We start from the raw sequence: 17,065 nt of genomic DNA, 5'->3' as shown, positions 1-17,065 counted from the left end.
AAATTCAGCTATAGATTGGCAAGTATGATGTTGTGGCCATCTCTGAAACTTGGCTAAAGGATGGCTGCCTTTGGGAGTTGAATGTCCAAGGATATACGGTATATCGGAAAGATAGGTTAGTATGTAGAGGGGATGGTGTGGCCCTGCATATAAGAAATAATATTAAATCATTAGAAAGGGATGACATAAGATTGGAAGGTGTAGAGTCTCTATGCATTGAGTTAGGAAATGACAAGGGTAAAAGGACCCTAATGGCATTTGTATACAAGCCTCCAAACAGCAGCCGGGATGTGGATTACAAATTACAGCAGGAGATAGAAAAGGCATGTCAGAAGGACAATGTCATGATAATTGTTGGGGATTTTAACAAGAAAGTGGATTGGGAAAACCAGGCTAGTACTGGACCTCGAGAGAGAATTTGGAGAATTTCTAAGGGATGGCTTTTTAGAACAGCTTGTTGTTGAGCCCACTAGGGGATCCGCTGTGCTGGATTGGGTGTTGTGCAAAGATCCAGAGGTGATAAGAGAGCTTATGATTAAGGAATCCTTAGGGAACAGTGATCACAATATGATCAAGGTCACTTTGAAATTTGAGAAGGAGAAACTAAATTCCAACGTGTCAGTATTTCAGTGGAATAAAGGAAATTGCAATGGCATGAGAGGGGAAATGGCCAAAGGGGAAAGGGACACTAGCAGGAAGGACAGCAGAGCAGCAATGGCTGGAGTTTTTGGTGAGTAATGAGGGAAGTGCAGGACAGATGTATTCCAAATTAGAAGAAATTTTCGAATGGATGAAGGACACTACCGTGGCTGACAAGTGAAGTCAGAGCCAAAGTAAAAGCAAAAGAGAGGACTTACAAGGATGCCAAAGCTAGTGGGAAGACAGAGGATTGGGGAGCTTTTAAAAACTTGCAGAAGGAAACTAAGAAGGTCATTCAGAAGGAAAAGCTGAATTATGAAAGGAAGCTGGCGACTAATATCAAAGAAGACTCTAAAAACTTTTAAAAATATATATAGGGTAAAAGAGTTGAGGGAAGATATAGGACCAATACAAAATGAGATATTGTGATGAGAGATGGCAGAGGAACGGAATGCGTATTTTGCATCAGTTTTCACAGTGCAAGACATCTGCAGTATACCAGACATTCAAGAGTGTCAGGGAAGCGAAGTATGTGCAGTGAAAATTATGACTGAGAAGGTCTGAGGGTGGATAAATCTCCTGGACCTGATGGAATGCACCCTCGGGTCCTGAAGGAAGGAACTGGAGAGATTGCGGAGACATTAACATGATCTTTCAAGAATCGATAGATTCTGGCATTGTACCGGATGACTGGAAAATTGCAAATGTTACTCCGCTATTTAAGAAAGGTGGGAGGCAGCAGAAAGGAAACTATAGACCTGTTAGCGTGACATCAGTGGTTGAGAAGTTGTTGGAATCGATTGTTAGGGATGAGATTACATAATACCTGGAGGCACATGACAAGATAGGCCAAAGCCATCATGGTTTCCTGAAAGGAAAATCTTGCCTGACAAACCTACTACAATTTTTTGAGGAAATTACAGACAGGGTAGACAAAAGGAGATGCAGTACAGATGGTGTACTTGGATTTTCAGAAGGCCTTTGACAAGGTGCTGCACATGAGGCTGTTTAGCAAGATAAGAGCCCGTGGAATTACAGGGGGGTTACTAGCATGGCTGGAGCATTGGCTGATTGGCAGAAAACGGAGAGTGGGAATAAAGGGATCCTATTCTGGCTGGCTGGCTGTTACTAGTGGAGTTCCATAGGGTTGGTGTTGGGACCGCTGCTTTTTACAATGTATGTCAATAATTTAGACTATGGAATTAATGAATTTGTGGCTAAATTTTCTGATGATACAAAGATAGGTGGAGGAGCGGGTAGTGTTGGGAAACAGAGAATCTGCAGAGAGACTTAGATAGTTTAGGGGAATTGTCAAAGAAGTGGCAAATGAAATACAATGTTGAAAAGTGTGTGGTCATGCACTTTGGTGGAAGAAATAAACAGGAAGACTATTATTTAGATGGGGAGAGAATTCAAAATGCAGAGATGTAAAGGGACTTGGGAGTCCTTGTGCAGGATACCCTAAAGATTAACCTCCAGGTTGAGTCGGTGGTGAAGAAGGGGAATGCAATGTTCGCATTCATTTCTAGAGGTATAGAGTATAAGGGCTGGGATGTGATGTTGAGGCTTTATAAAGCACTTAGAGTATTGTGTGCAGTTCTGGGCTCCTTATTTTAGAAAGGATATACTGACATTGGAGAGGGTTCAGAGAAGATTCATGAGAATGATTCCAGGAATGAAAGGGTTACCATATGAGGAACATCTGGCAGCTCTTGGGCTGTATTCCCTGGAGTTCAGGAGAATGAGGGGGAATCTCATAGAAACATTCCGAATGTTAAAAGGCCTGAACAGATTAGATATGGCAAAGATATTCCCCATGGTAGGGGAGTCTAGGACAAGAGGGCACGACTTCAGGAGTGAAGGACATCCATTTAGACGTCCTTCAGTGATACGGTGAAATTACTTTAGTCAGAGGGTGGTAGATCTGTGGAATTTGTTGCCACGAGTGGCTGTGGGGGCCAAGTCATTGGGTGCAATTAGGCAGAGACAGATAGGTTCTTGATTAGCCAGGGCATCAAAGGGTATGGGGAGAAGGCAGGGAAATGGGGATGACTGGAGGAATTGGATCAGCCCATGATTGAATGGTGGAGCAGGCTCAATGGGCCAAATGGCCTACTGCTGCTCCTATATCTTACGGTCTCACGTTACTATATGAGAGAATCTGACCTAGAACCAGCACGTAAGTGCTATCACAAAGAAAGCATGACAGCAACTCTACTTCCTCAGAAGTCTGTGCAGATTCAGCTTGTCACTAAAAACTTTGAAAACTTTTATAGATGCGTGGTATGGAAATGCCAATGCCCAAGAACGGAAAAGTTGACAGAAAATGGTGGATGGAGCCCAGTTCATCACAGGCAAAGCCCTTACCACCATTGAACACATTTACAAGGCACTGACACAAGAAAGCAGTGTCCATCATCAAGGACCCCCACCATCCAGGCCATGCTCTCTTCTTGCTGCTGCCATTGAGAAGGATGTACTGGTGCCTTAGGTGACTCACCCCCACCAGGTTCAGGAACAGTTATTACCCTACAACCATCGGGCTCCTGAACTAATGTGGATAACTTCATTGAACTGATTCCCCAACCTTCCAGACTCTATTTCAAAGATTCTACAACTTGTGTTCTCAGTATTTTTATTTGCATAATTTGTCTTTATATACATATATATAGTTTTTCATGCATTCTATTTCTTTACTTTATTGTAAATGCATGTAAGTAATCTCAAGCTAATATATGGCAACATATTCATACTTCGATAATTTATTTTGTTTTGACTTTTAACCACCTCAGATTGTCAGCGGCGAGAGTATGATTTTATACATCGACTAAAAGCTGTAGCTCACTCATTCTCTTGATGTGATTTCCCCAGTTTCAGGCAGAATTGGGCAGTGGATGGCAGTGGGAAGTGGATGGAGCTGGAATACCCAAGCCTAGTGTATCCTGACTTTGCGTGCGGTTCTGGTTACGTTGCTTCTCACAACCTGATCCAGTGGCTGGCGGATAACGCAAAGACTCTCAAAGTCTATCAGGTATAGGTGCTGCCCTGTGGGTTTTAACTGAGTTCTGCAAATGATGTTGTAAGTACACTCGGTTTGTTTTCCCTTTAGTTTAAAATTTTAAGCATGTACAGACATGAGGTAGCTTTGGCAGTCAAGGTGAAGGATAATCCAAAGAGCTTCTACAGGTATATTAAGAGCAAAAGGATAGTAAGGGTTAAATTTGTTCCTCTTGAAGATTAGAGTGGTCAGCTATGTATGGAACCAAAAGAAATGGGGGAGATCTTAAATGGTTTTTTTGCAGCTGTATTTACTAAGGAAACTGGCATGGATTCATGGAAATAAGGCAAACAAGTAGTGAGGTCATGGAACTTATACAGATTGAAAAGGAGGAGGTGCTTGCTATCTTGAGGCAAATCCCCAGGACCTGATAGGGTATTCCCTCGGACCTTGAAGGAGACTAGTGTTGAAATTGCAGGGGCCCTGGCAGATATATTTAAAATGTCAGTATCTACGGGTGAGGTGCTGGAGGATTGGAGGATAGCTCATGTTGTTCCGTTGTTTAAAAAGGGCTCTAGAAGTAATCTGGGAAGTTATAGGCCGGTAAGCTTGACGTCAGTAGTAGGTAAATTATTGGAAGGTGTACTAAGAGATAGGATCTACATGGATAGATAGGGACTTATTAGGGAGAGTCAACACAGCTTTGTGCGTGGAAGATCATGTTTAACCAATCTATTAAGAGTTTTTCGAGGAGGTTACCAGGAAAGTGGATGAAGGGAAGGCAGTGGATGTTGTCTACATGGACTTCAGTAAGGCCTTTGACAAGGTCCCGCATGGGAGGTTAGTTAGGAAGATTCAGTCACTAGGTATACATGGAGAGGTAGTAAATTGGATTAGACATTGGCTCAATGGAAGAAGCCAGAGAGTGGTAGTGGAGGATTGCTTCTCTGAGTGGAGGCCTGTGACTAGTGGTGTGCCACAGGGATCAGTGCTGGGTCCATTGTTATTTGTCATCTATATATCAATGATCTGGATGATAATGTGGTAAATTGGATCAGCAAATTTGCTGATGATACAAAGATTGGAGGTGTAGTGGACAGTGAGGAAGGTTTTCAAAGCTTGCCAAGGGACTTGGACCAGCTGGAAAAATGGGCTGAAAAGTGGCAGATGGAGTTTAATGCGGACAAGTGTGAGGTGTTGCACTTTGGAAGGACAAACCAAGGTAGAACATATAAGGTAAATGGTAGGGCACTGAGGAGTGCAGTAGAATAGAGGGATCTGGGAATACAGATACAAAATTCCCTAAAAGTGGCGACACAGGTAGATAGGGTCGGAAAGAGAGCTTTGGTACACTGGCCTCTATAAATCAAAGAATTGAGTATAAGAGTTGGAATGTTTTGGTGAGGTTGGTCATCAAATTACAGGAAAGTTATAAATAAGGTTGAAAGAGTGCAGAGAAGGTTTACAAGGATGTTGCCAGGACTTGAGAAACTGAGTTACAGAGGAAGGTTGAATAGGTTAGGACTTTATTCCCTGGAGCGTAGAAGAATGAGGGGAGACTTGATAGAGGGAAATAAAATTATGATGGGTATAGATAGAGTGAATGCAAGCAGGCTTTTTCCACTGAGGCTAGGGGAGGAAAAAACCAGAGGACATGGGTTAAGGGTGAAGGGAGAAAAGTTTAAGGGAACATTAGGGGGGCTTCTTCACAGAGAGTAGTGGGAGTGTGGAATGAGCTGCCAGTTGAAGTGGTGAATGCAGGCTCACTTTTAACATTTAAGAAAAACTTGGACAGGTACATGGATGAGAGGTGTATGGAGGGATATGGTCCAGAAAAATGGTTCGGCACAGCCAAGAGAGGCCAAAAGGCCTGTTTCTGTGCTGTAATGTTCTATGGAATGACGGGATGAAGGCTGGCCAGGGTCTACCAAGCTTCCCTACTACCACGCTGGAGCAGCACCACACAGTAGTGGAATTAGTCTCTCATCACAACATGCCGTCTCCACCAATTATTCTCTGCAGTGTATGAGGAGACAGGCCCTTCTGGCCCCACAAGCCCACACCACCCAGTTGCACCCATGTGACAAATCAACCTACTCACTTGTACATCTTTGGATTATTGGTGGAAACCAGAGCATTATAAAGGGTTTAAAATTGGCAAATAATAATAAGCAAAATTTACATTGTAAGAAAACCAGATCTTAATTTCATGTTTATTGCCTTCAAAAAGTGTAACTGGGAAATCCAACTGTCAAAACGAAGTCTAGGTTTTTCAGTAAGATAGGAGGCAGCTTTCTCTGGTAAGGGTGAATTTTATCCCCCACCAGTTATTGCCAAGACAGTGATGTGGGCCTTCTTTGAACTTCCTGTGGTTGTCACTGTGAAGTATTTCCTCACTGCTGCTGCCAAGGGACTGCTACGACATTGTCTGTGATTTGGGGAGTGTTCCACAGTTGTGCATTACCTTCATCTTCTCTGTAGATACTGCCTGAATTACTAAGAATCCACAGCATTTTGTGTATGCTGCTCTCAATAGAACACATTCCTTTTCAATGAGTGTCTTTAAATTAATGTGCTGATATTTTCCGATGTATTTAAATGGAATAGTTCACATTGTGAGCAGTTGTAGTTTGTGGGTGTGAAGGTGAAATGCTGGTTGTTTTGTGTCCACAGGGTGAAGATGTCAGCATGGGCATCTGGATGGCTGCTGTTGGACCTCAGCGACATCAGGTGAGTCAACTATACACACTTTTTACGTCATTGCCTTTGACAATAGGGTGGATTGAAACATGGAAAATTTATTTATAGAAGTGGCTGATTTTTGCAGCAACTAGCTTCACTCTGCCTTTTCTTCACCCTTTTTCTTGTTTCTTATTAATCTGCTTTTTCCTTCAATACATTCTTTCTTTCTTCTCCAACCCTTGTGAGTTTATTAGAGCACATCTTTAGAGTCATAGAAGGCTTAGAGTAAAACAGTATGGAAATAGGTCCTTTGGCCCACCAAGTCTAAACAATCAAGTACTTTACACTCTTAGAACACAGAACACTACAGCACAGTGCAAGCTCTTGAGCCCATGATGTTCCGACCTTTTAACCTACTCCAAGATCATGCAAATGCTTGCTCAAGCCTCCATTTTCCCTATATCCATGTGTCTGTGTGATAATCTTTGAATGTCTACCACCACCTTTGGCAGTGTGTTCCACACATCCACTACTCTGTGTAAAAACCTCCTACTAACATCCCACGATATATTTTACTCCAGTCACCTTAATATTATGCCTTAAGACCTAGGAGCAGAATTAGGCAATTCAACCCATTGAGTCAGCTCTGACATTCTATCATGACTGATTTATTATTATCCCTCCTAACTCTAATCTCCTGCCTTCTTCCCATAATGTTTGATGCCCTGACTAATATTGACCTCTGTTTTAAATACACTGAGTGACTTTGCCTCCACTGTCACCTGTGGCAATGAGTTCCACAGGTTCACTGTGCTCTGAAGAAATTCCTCCTCTTCTCTGTTCCAAATGGATCTCCCTCTCGTCTGAGGCTGTGCCCTATGGAACTAGACTCACCCACTATAGGGAACATCCTCTCAACATCCACTCTATCCGGACCTTTCAATATTCAATAGGTTTCAATGAGATTTCCCCCTATCCCCCATTTCTTCTAAACTCCAGCAAATATAGGCCCAGAGCCATCAAATGCTCCACATAGGTTAACCCTTTCATTCCCATGAAACTTCTCTGGACACTCTCCAATATCAGTACATCCTTTCTTAGATAAGGAACCCAAAACTGCTCACAATACTCCAAGTGCGGTCTGACCAATGCCTCAGCATTACATCCTTGCTCTTATATTCTAGCCTTCCTGAAATTAATGTTGAGATTGCATTTGTGTTTCTTACCACCAACTCAACCTACAAGGTAACTTGGGGAATCCTGCACAAGAACTCCCAAGTTCCTTTGCATCTTTGAGTTTTGAATTTTCTCCCCATTTAGAAAATAGTCTATGCTTTTATTCCTTATGCACTATATTTCATCTGCTCCTTCTTGCCATTCTCCCAATCTAAGTCCTTCTGTAAACTCCCAGCTTCCACAATACTACTTTCCCCTCTACCTGTCTTCATATTGTTTGCACCTTGTCTAAAGTCTTCTGAAAACCTAAGTAAACAACATCCACTGACTCTCCTCTGCCTATCCTGCCTGTTATTTCCTCAAAGAATTCAAACAAATTTGTCAGGCAAGTTTTCTCTCTAAGGAAAACATGCTGACTTTGGCCTTTAATTACATGCCTCCAAGTATCCCAAGACTTCTTCCTTAATAATGGACTCCAACATCTTCCCAACCACTGAACTCATGCTAACTGGCCTAAAATTCCCTCTCTTCTGCCTCCCTCCCTTCTTAAAGAGTGAAATGACATTTGTAATTTTAAGTCCTCTGGAACCATTCCAGACTCTAGTGATTCTTAAAAGATTACTAGTGCCTTCACAATCTCTTCAGCTACCTCTTTCAGAACCCTGAGGTGTAGTCCATCTGGTCCTGGTGACTTTCAGACCTTACAGCTTCCCAAGCACCTTCTCCCTAGTAAAAGCAATGACATTCACTTCAGCCCCCAACACACTCAAACTTCTACCTTACTGCTAGTGTCTTGCATATTGCAGACTGACACAAAATACCTATTAGGCCCCCTGCCATTTCCTTGTTCCCCAATACTACCTCTCCAGCATCATTATCTAGCGGAGTGAAATCCACTCTCACCTCTCTTTTATTCTTTATAAATTTGAAAAAATCTGTGGTCTCCTCTTTTCTATTATTGTCTAGCTTACCTTCATATTTCGAAAGAAACTGCAGAAGGTTGTCAATCTAGTCAGCTCCCATCTTGGGTACTAACCTACAAAGTACCCAGGACATCTTTAGGAAGCAGTGTCTCAGAAAGGTAGCGTCCATTTTTAAAGACCTCCAGCACCCAGGGCATGTCCTTTTCTCACTGTTACCATTAGGTAGGAGGTACAGAAGCCTGAAGGCACAGCTTCTTCCCCTCTGCAGACACTACCTCACTTTTTTTTAATATACAGTATTTCTGTTTTTGCACATTTAAAATAATCTATTCAATATATGTAATTGATTTACTTGTTTATTTATTTCTCTCTCTCTCTCTCTCTGTCTGCTAGATATTGTATTGCATTGAACTGCTGCTGCTAAGTTAACAAATTTCACGTCACAAGCCGGTGACAATAAACCTGATTCTGATATTTAATCTTTTCTCTCCTTAAGGCTATTTTGTCACCTTCTGTTGGATTTTAAATGTTTCCCAATCGTGTAACCTCCCACTGATTTTTGCTATATTGTATGCCTTCTGTTTTGCTTTTGTCCTTGCCAACCACATTGCCTCACCATCCCTTTTAGAATACTTACTCATCTTTGAGATGTATCTATCCTGCACCTTCTGACTGGTCCCCAGAAACTCTAGCCATTGTTGTTTTGCCATCATCCATGCTAGTGTCCTCTTCCAATCAACTTTGGCCAGTTCCTCTCTTATGCCTCTGTAAATCCCTTTATTCCACTGTAAATACAGATATATCTGACTTTAGCTTGCCTCTCTCAAACCGCAGGGTGACTTCTATCATGTTTCCCAAGGGTTCTTTACCTTAAGATCCCTAATCAAGACTGGTTCATTATACAACAGCCAATCCAAAAATGCTTTTTCCCTAATGGGTAAAACCACAAGCTGCTCTAAAAAGCCATCCACAAATCCCCTCTCTTGGACTCCAATACAAACCTGATTTTCCCATTCCACCTGGATAGTGAAATCCCTCATGACTATTGTAAAGTTATTCTTTTTACTTGCCTTTTCTATCTGCCATTGTAATGTGTACCCACATTCTGGCTGCTATTTGGAACCCTGTACACAACTGCCATCGGGATCTTTTTACCCTTGCGGTTTCATAGCTCTACTCACAAGGATTATACACCTTCTGATCCTATGTCACCTTTTTCTAAGGATTTAATATCATTTTTTACCAACAGAGCCACCCCAGCCCCTCTGCCTACCTGCCTGTCCTTTTGATACAATGTGTATCCTTGGATGTTATACTCCCAACTATGTTCTTCCAGCCATGTCTCAGTGATGCCCCCCAACATCATACCTGCTAGTCTCTATAATTGTGCTACATCATCTACCCTATTCTGTATATCATGTGCATTTAAATATAACACCTTCAGTCTTGTATTCATCATTTGCTTCGATTTTACCCCACGTTACACTTCAACTCATCCCATTGACTGCAATTTTGCCCTATCATAGGCCTGTCCTTTCTCACAGTCTCAATACACACTGCACCTACTTGTATACTAACTGCCCCATCCTTACTGTGTGCAGTTTTGGGCTCCTTATTTAAGAAAGGATGTGCTGACATTGGAGAGGGTTCAGAGAGGATTCACTGGAATGAGAGGGTTAACGTATGAGGAACGTTTGATCGCTCTTGGACTGTACTCCTTGGAGTTTAGAAGACTGAGGGAGGACCTCATAGAAACATTTTGAACATTGAAAGGCATGGATAGAGTGGATGTGGCAAAGTTATTTCCCATGGTGGGGGAGTCTAGTACGAGAGGATATGACTTGAGGATTGCAGGGCGCCCATTCAGAACAGAGATGCGAAAAACATTTTTTAGCCAGAGGGTGGTAAATGTGTGGAATTTGTTGCCATGGGCGGCAGTGGAGGCCAAGTCATTGGGTGTATTGATAGGTATCTGAGTAGTCAGGGCATCAAAGGTTATGGTGAGAAGGCGGGGGAGTGGGACTAAAAGGGAGATTGGATCAGCTCATGATGAAATGGCTGAACAGACTTGATGAGCCGAATGGCCGACTTCTGCTCCTTTGTCTTATGGTCTCAGCCCTATCCCTCCGGTTCCCAGTCCCTTGCCAAATTGGTCTAAACCCTCCTAACAGCTCTAGCAAGCCTGCCTGCAAAGATATTGCTTCCCCCTCCGGTTCAGGTGTAACCTATCCTTGTACAGGTCAAACAGTACCTTCCCCAGAATAGTTCCCAATGATCCAGAAGTCTGAATCCCTGCCCCCTATTCTTACCCTCAGTGGCACGTGGCGCACCCAGGAGGTCCTGCTTTTCAGCTTTCTACTTAACTCCCTTTATTCTCTCTTCAGGACCTCTTCCCATTTCCTCCCATGTCATTGGTAGTAATGTGTTCCACAAATTCTGGGTGTTCACCCTCCCCCTTTAGCATGCTGCGGACCTAATCCGAGACATCCCTGATCCTGGCGTCTGGGAGACAATGTATCATCTGGGTTTCTTTATCACATCCACTGAAACTCCTGTCTGCTCCCCTCACTATGGAATCCCCTATCACTCCTGCACTGCTCTGGTGCCCCCTTCCCTTCTGAGCCACAGACCCAGATTCAACTCCAGAGACTTGCTCACTGTGGCTTCTCCCTGTCAGGATCCCCCCCCCCCCCCCCCCCCCAAACAATATCCAAAGTGGTATACTCACCTTGAAGGGAATGGCCACGTGGGTACTCTGTACTGGCTGCTTACCTCCATTCCCTTTCCAGGTATCTGCCTCCTGCAACTTAGAGATGACCACCTCCCTGTAGCTCCCATCTATCCCTCACCTTTCTCTTGTACGAGCCAAAGGTCATCGAGCTGCAGCTCCAGTTCCTAACACATTCTGTAAGGAGCTGCAGTTCAGTGCACTTTGTGCAAAGGAAATTATCAGGGAGACTGGAGGACTCCCAAAGGTCCTCCAAGGAACATGGTACCAACTCTGGACCCAATATCAGTGCAACAGCTATGTACTAACAGGAAAACAAACTTACTAGAACATCCACCTGTTCTTGCTCAAGCCTGTTAAGCCAAAACTAGACCTCTCCAACACTGACCCACTCACATAATGGCCTATCCACTTACACCTCCTTTCTTTCTATTGGCTCAAATCAGATTCACTCCAGACAAGACCTTCAGTTTTCAACAGGCTACCACCCTGCAAGATGTTGCGCTGTCACTTGCTGCTTCAAACAATGATTCACACCTGCATTTCAAAATGCTCTCTGGTAACAGACATTTTCACCCTGGAAAAAAATCATTGGCTGCCCACCCTATCATGTCACCTCTCACACTCCTTTGCTCCATAGAGGAAAGCCTCAGCTCGCACAACCATTCCTCATAAGGCATGATCTTTAATACAGACAGCATCCTGGTAAATCTGCTCTGTACCCTCTCTAAAGCTTCCACATCTTTCCTGAAACCAGAACTAAACACAATACTCCAAGTGTGGTCTAACCAGAGTATTATAAAACTACAACATTACCTTCAAGAGAAAGTCTGAAGATGCTGGAAATCCGAGCAAAACACACAACATGCTGGAGGAACTCAGCAGGCCAGGCAGCATCTATGAAAAAGAGTACAGTCAATGTCACAGGCTGAAACCCTTCAGCCGTCCTGCCAAAGGGTTTTGGCTCAAAACATCAACTGTACTCTTTTTCTAGATACTGCCTGGCTTGCTGAGTTCCTCCAGCATTTTGTGTGTGTTGCAACATTACCTTGAGGCTATAACAAACCAGCTACGATGGAAAGGTGGAGTAGACTCGATAGGCTGAATAAACCTAATTCTGCTCCTATGTCACACACAAAATGCTGGTGGAACACAGCAGGCCAGGCAGCATCTATAGGGAGGAGCGATGACAACGTTTCGGGCCGAGACCCTTCGTCAGGACTAACTGAAAGGAAAGATACTAAGAGATTTGAAAGTAGGAGGGGGATCCATTTCATTCCATTTTGGACCAGTATCAGCACAGTAATTTAAAGGCAGTCATTCAAAAGGAATAAGTTTCTGTTGAGAGCAACACACAAAATGCTGGTAGGTCTGCTATCAATAAAATTATTTCTTTCAGTCTTCACCCACATTGAGAAACTCAAGGAATAGCTTATCAAACTTCTCTGGGCTAAGCTTGTTTCCTGAAGATTCAACCCTGTTGTTCTTTCTCATTCATAGAACAGTACAGGCCCTTTGGCCTACAATGTTGTGCTGACCTTTCAACCAGCTCTAAGAAACTGCACTGCAGCTGCCAGGAAGCCTCTACAGTGGGGAGTCAAAACTGCCCAATGCGTCACCAACACCAGCCTACCCGCCATCAAGGGCATATATTTGGAAAGGCAATGGAAAAGGGCTAGTAACATCATTAAGGATCTCACCCATCCTGCTCATGGACTCTATCAGGAAGGTGGCAATGCAGCAACCATGCCAGGACCACCTGACTCAAAAACAGTTACTTTCCCCAAGCAGTAAGACTACTCAACTCCTCTATCAACCCACACCTCCAACCACCATTACTTTATCGTTGAAAAAGTGAGATTTCCCAGAGGCTACCCATTTTAATTCTACTTCCAATTCTATCCATGGCCTCCTCTACTGTCATGATGAAGCCACACTCAGGTTGGAGGAGCAACACCTTATATTTCATCTGGGTAGCCTCCAATCTGATGGCATGAACATCGATTTCTCAAGCTTCCAGCAATGCCTGCCCCCCTTCACCATTCCCCATCCCGTTTCCTCTCTCGCTTTATTCTCCTTCCCTTGGTGCTCCTCCTCCTTTTCTGTCTTCCATGGCCTTCTGTCTGATCAGATCCCCCCTTCTCCATCAATCAACTTCCCAGCTTTTTACTTCATCGCCCCCTCCCCGTTTCTCCTTTCACTCCCCCCACCTTCTAACCCTCACTCCTTATCTTTTTTTACTTCCAGTCCTTCCGAAGGGTCTTGGCCCGAAACATTGACTGTACTCTTTTCCATAGATACTGCTTAGCCTGCTGAGTCCCTCCAGCATCTTGTGTATGTTGCGTGGATTTCCAGCATCTACAGGTTTTCTTTTACTTTACCATTTCCCGACAGTCACCTTACGTACAGTTGCTCCTGTTCCTAGCATCACTTTATGAACAATCAATTTATGTATAGAAGCTACCTTATGTATTTATATTTATTGCACTTTGTTATTATTGTGTTCTTTACGTTACTGTGTTTTTCTGTGTTGCATTGGATCCAGAATAACAATTATTTCATTCTCCTTATTTACACTTGTGTACTGGAAATTACATTTAACAATCTTAAATCTTGAACTACAACCCTTCCCTCCTACATAGCCCTCTACTTTCCTATCATCCATGTGCCTACTTATGAGTTTCTTAAATGTCCCTAATGTACCTGGCTCTGCCACCACCCAGCAGTAGAACACACACTCACCATTCTCTGTAAAAAAAAAACAACAACAACAACTTACCTTTACAATGCCTCTATACTTTGCTCCCATCACCTCATATTAGCTATTTCTGCTCGAGGAAAAAGCTTCTGGCTGCCCATTCGATCTGTGCCTCTTGTTCTTATGACCTGCCTAATGTATTATTGCATTATTTAGTAGGCATTGATGAAGAAAGAGGACATCACCTTTCTGTCCCTTCTCTTGACTTCAGGATGCCCGGTGGTTGTGTGAGAAGAAATGTCTACCGGCTGCACTCTCATCCCCCCAGTATTCTCCAGAAGAACTGCTGCAACTGTGGAAGAATAAGGAACTGTGCAGAAACCCCTGTCACTGTCAAAAGTGAAGATAGCTAGTGAGCTTTTAAGCAAGAAAGGACAAATATCAAAGACCTTAAATGTTGTTGGCCCAGCAGTGTGAACACTTCTCTTTGCTCCAGTCCGTCTACTATCAGAGGACGGATCATCTATATCGATGAACGGTGTAGGGGTGGGAATGAAAGGATCAGGGATATACATTCTCAGCTCTGCTTGGCCCTGTGGACTTTTATCAGCAGTCACTCGTCTGCTACCAGTCTTCAGAGTGGCTGTGAGCTGGTGCTGCTGCACCTGTGCCCCCAGGCTTGTACACACCTGTAACAATATGACTGTCTTCATTATTAAGCCAATATTAGAAACCTGCTTATTTTTGTATTTCTAAAATTTAAAGTACTCTGAATCCTTTTATTTTTGTCTCTTTCTTTGTTGTAGAGTTAAAAGACCATAAGATATAGGAGCAGAATTAGGCCATTTGGCCCATTGAGTCTTCCACCATTCCATCATGGCTGATTTACTCTCCCTCTCAATCCCATTCTCCTGCCTTCTCCCAAGTCCAAGAAAGGACTTGATGGAAGTGTACAAGATGGTAAGAGTCATAGATCAAGTGAACAGTCAGTCTTTTTCTGAGGGCCGAAGTGACTAAAACCAGGGTGCATAATTTTAAGGATATTGGAGGAAAGCATAGGGAGGATGTCACAGGTAAGTTCCTTACACAGAGAGTGATGGATGTGTGGAACTCTTTGCCAGGGGTGGTGGTAGAGGCATGTAGATTAGGGGCATTTAAGGAATTCTTAGATAGGTACATGGATGATAGAAAAATTGAGAACTATTTGGGAAGGAAGGGTTATATTAATGTTAGAGTAGGTTAAAAGGTGGGCACAACACTATGAACATTTAGTGGGAGAAGAAAATTAAAAGAGAGGTTTAAGTGGGAAACACCTTAAAAAGACTGAAGGAAGATGGAAAATTGGCACTAAGTAGCTGTTATCCGCAGCACACTGTAGCATGTGCCTCCAGCACCCTGAAGAAAATAAATCCAGCTTCTCATCCTATTTCATCAGTTATACGGATATGCAACTATCCTTTTGCTGGGAATGTTTTCTGGGAATTAGGTGGATGCAGTAACCTTTGCCAGCATTTCAGGACCTGAGTGATAGGGAAAGGTTAAATAGGTTAGGACTTTATTCCCTGGCGCATAGGAGAGAGAGAGGAGATTTGATATAAAACTGTGATAGGGTAAATGCAAGCAGACTTTTTCCACTGAGATAGGTTGAGGTGGTAGTTGAAGGTTGAAAGGTGAAATAGAAGAACGCGATGGGGAACCTCTCTACTCTGACGGTGATGAGAGCTGTGAAACAAGCTGCCAGTGGAAGTGGTGGATTCAGGTTCAATTCCAACATTTGAGAAGTTTGGATAAGTACATGGCTGGGAGGTGTATGGAGGGCTACGGTCAAGGTGTGGGTTGATGGGATGAGGCATAATAACAGTTCAGCACAGTCTAGATGGGCTGAGAGACTGTTTCTATGCGATACGACTAATGTGACAGCTATGTTTATTATGGTAAAAGGATGTGTAACTTCTGCAAAGCCTGCAGCAGGCACAACAGTGAACAAATACACACAATTTTTAGTTAGTGGGATGAGTTGAAGTGTTAAATGGGGGCAAAATCAAAAAAGGTGATGAGGACTGAAGGTATACAAAATAAAGTGGATGATCTTGGAGCATTGTTGGAGATTAGCAGGTAGGAGTCATGGCTGAAAGAAAATCATAGTCTGGAATTTTAAATCCAAGGATACACATTGCATTGAAAGGACATGCAGGCTAGCAGAGGGGGGTAGGGTGGCTTTGATGTTAAAAAAAATTATATCAAAGGCATAGCTGGTGATGACACAGGATCAAAAGATGTAGAATCCTTGTTTGTAGAATTAAGAAACTGCAAGGATTAAAAGACCCTGAAGGGAGGTGTATGCAGGCCCCCAAACAGTTGCCAAGATGTGGGATATAACTTTCAATGGGAAGTAGAAAAGGAGTTTTTCAATATGCTGTAAGATTGGGAAAATCAGGTTGGTGCTGGATCCCAAGAATTGGAATTTGTGAGTGGCTTTTTAGAGCAGCTTGTGTTTGAGCCCACTAGGGGAAAGGCAGTTTTGAATTGGGTGTTGTGTAATGTATCACATTTGATTAGGGAGCTTAAGGTAAAGAAACCTTTAGGAGACAGTTTGAATGGGAGGATCTAAAGTGACTCTAATACGCTACAGTATTATAGTGGAGTCAAGGGAATTACAGAAGCACGAGAGAGGAGCTGGCCAAAGTTGATTGGAAGGGCACAGTAACAGGTACGACAACAGAACAACAATGGCTGGAATTTCACAAAGTAATTCACAAGATGCAGGATAGATACATCCCACAGATGAAGTATTCTAAAGGGAGGATAACACAACTATGGCTGACAAGGGAAGTCAAAGACAGCATAAAAGCAAAACCATATAGCAAAAATTAGTGGGAAGTTTGAAGATTGAGAGCTTTTAAAAACCAACAGAAGCTAACTAAAAAAGCCATAAGATAGAAACGTTGGAAAAACTACAGCACAATACAGGCCCTTCGGTCCACAATGCTGTGCAGAACATGTACTTATTTTAGAAATTACTTAGAGTTACACATAGCCCTCTATTTTTCTAAGCTCCATATACCTATCCAGGAGTCTCTTAAAAGACCCTATCGTATCTGCCTCCACCAACGTCGCCAGCAGCCCAATCCACGCACTCACCACTCTGCATAAAAAAAACTTACTCCTGACATCTACTCTGTACCTACTTCCAAGCACCTTAAAACTGTGCCCTCTCATGC

The 17,065-nt window shown here is 43.0% G+C and overlaps 1 protein-coding gene across 4 annotated transcripts in view; it reads left to right on the top strand.

Annotated features, from left to right (window-relative positions):
* b3galnt2 (beta-1,3-N-acetylgalactosaminyltransferase 2) overlaps positions 1-14,624 on the top strand; it is a 58,588-nt gene extending 43,964 nt beyond the window's left edge. For 2 of the 4 annotated variants that reach the window (XM_073056639.1, XM_073056638.1), the window contains exons 10-12: positions 3,511-3,670; positions 6,311-6,367; positions 14,116-14,624. In XM_073056639.1, the coding sequence (XP_072912740.1) occupies positions 3,511-3,670; positions 6,311-6,367; positions 14,116-14,247 (349 nt within the window). In that variant the 3' untranslated portion in view covers positions 14,248-14,624. Of the gene's footprint in view, positions 1-3,510; positions 3,671-6,310; positions 6,368-14,060 lie in introns of all 4 variants that reach the window. The other 2 variants (XM_073056640.1, XM_073056641.1) reach the window with 2 other exon arrangements.
* The last annotated feature ends 2,441 nt before the right edge of the window (positions 14,625-17,065 follow it).

The sequence above is a fragment of the Hemitrygon akajei genome, chromosome 9 (genome assembly GCF_048418815.1).
Source record: "Hemitrygon akajei chromosome 9, sHemAka1.3, whole genome shotgun sequence".
Taxonomy (NCBI): Eukaryota; Metazoa; Chordata; class Chondrichthyes; order Myliobatiformes; family Dasyatidae; genus Hemitrygon; species Hemitrygon akajei.
This window is presented reverse-complemented; position numbering and strand designations above follow the sequence as displayed.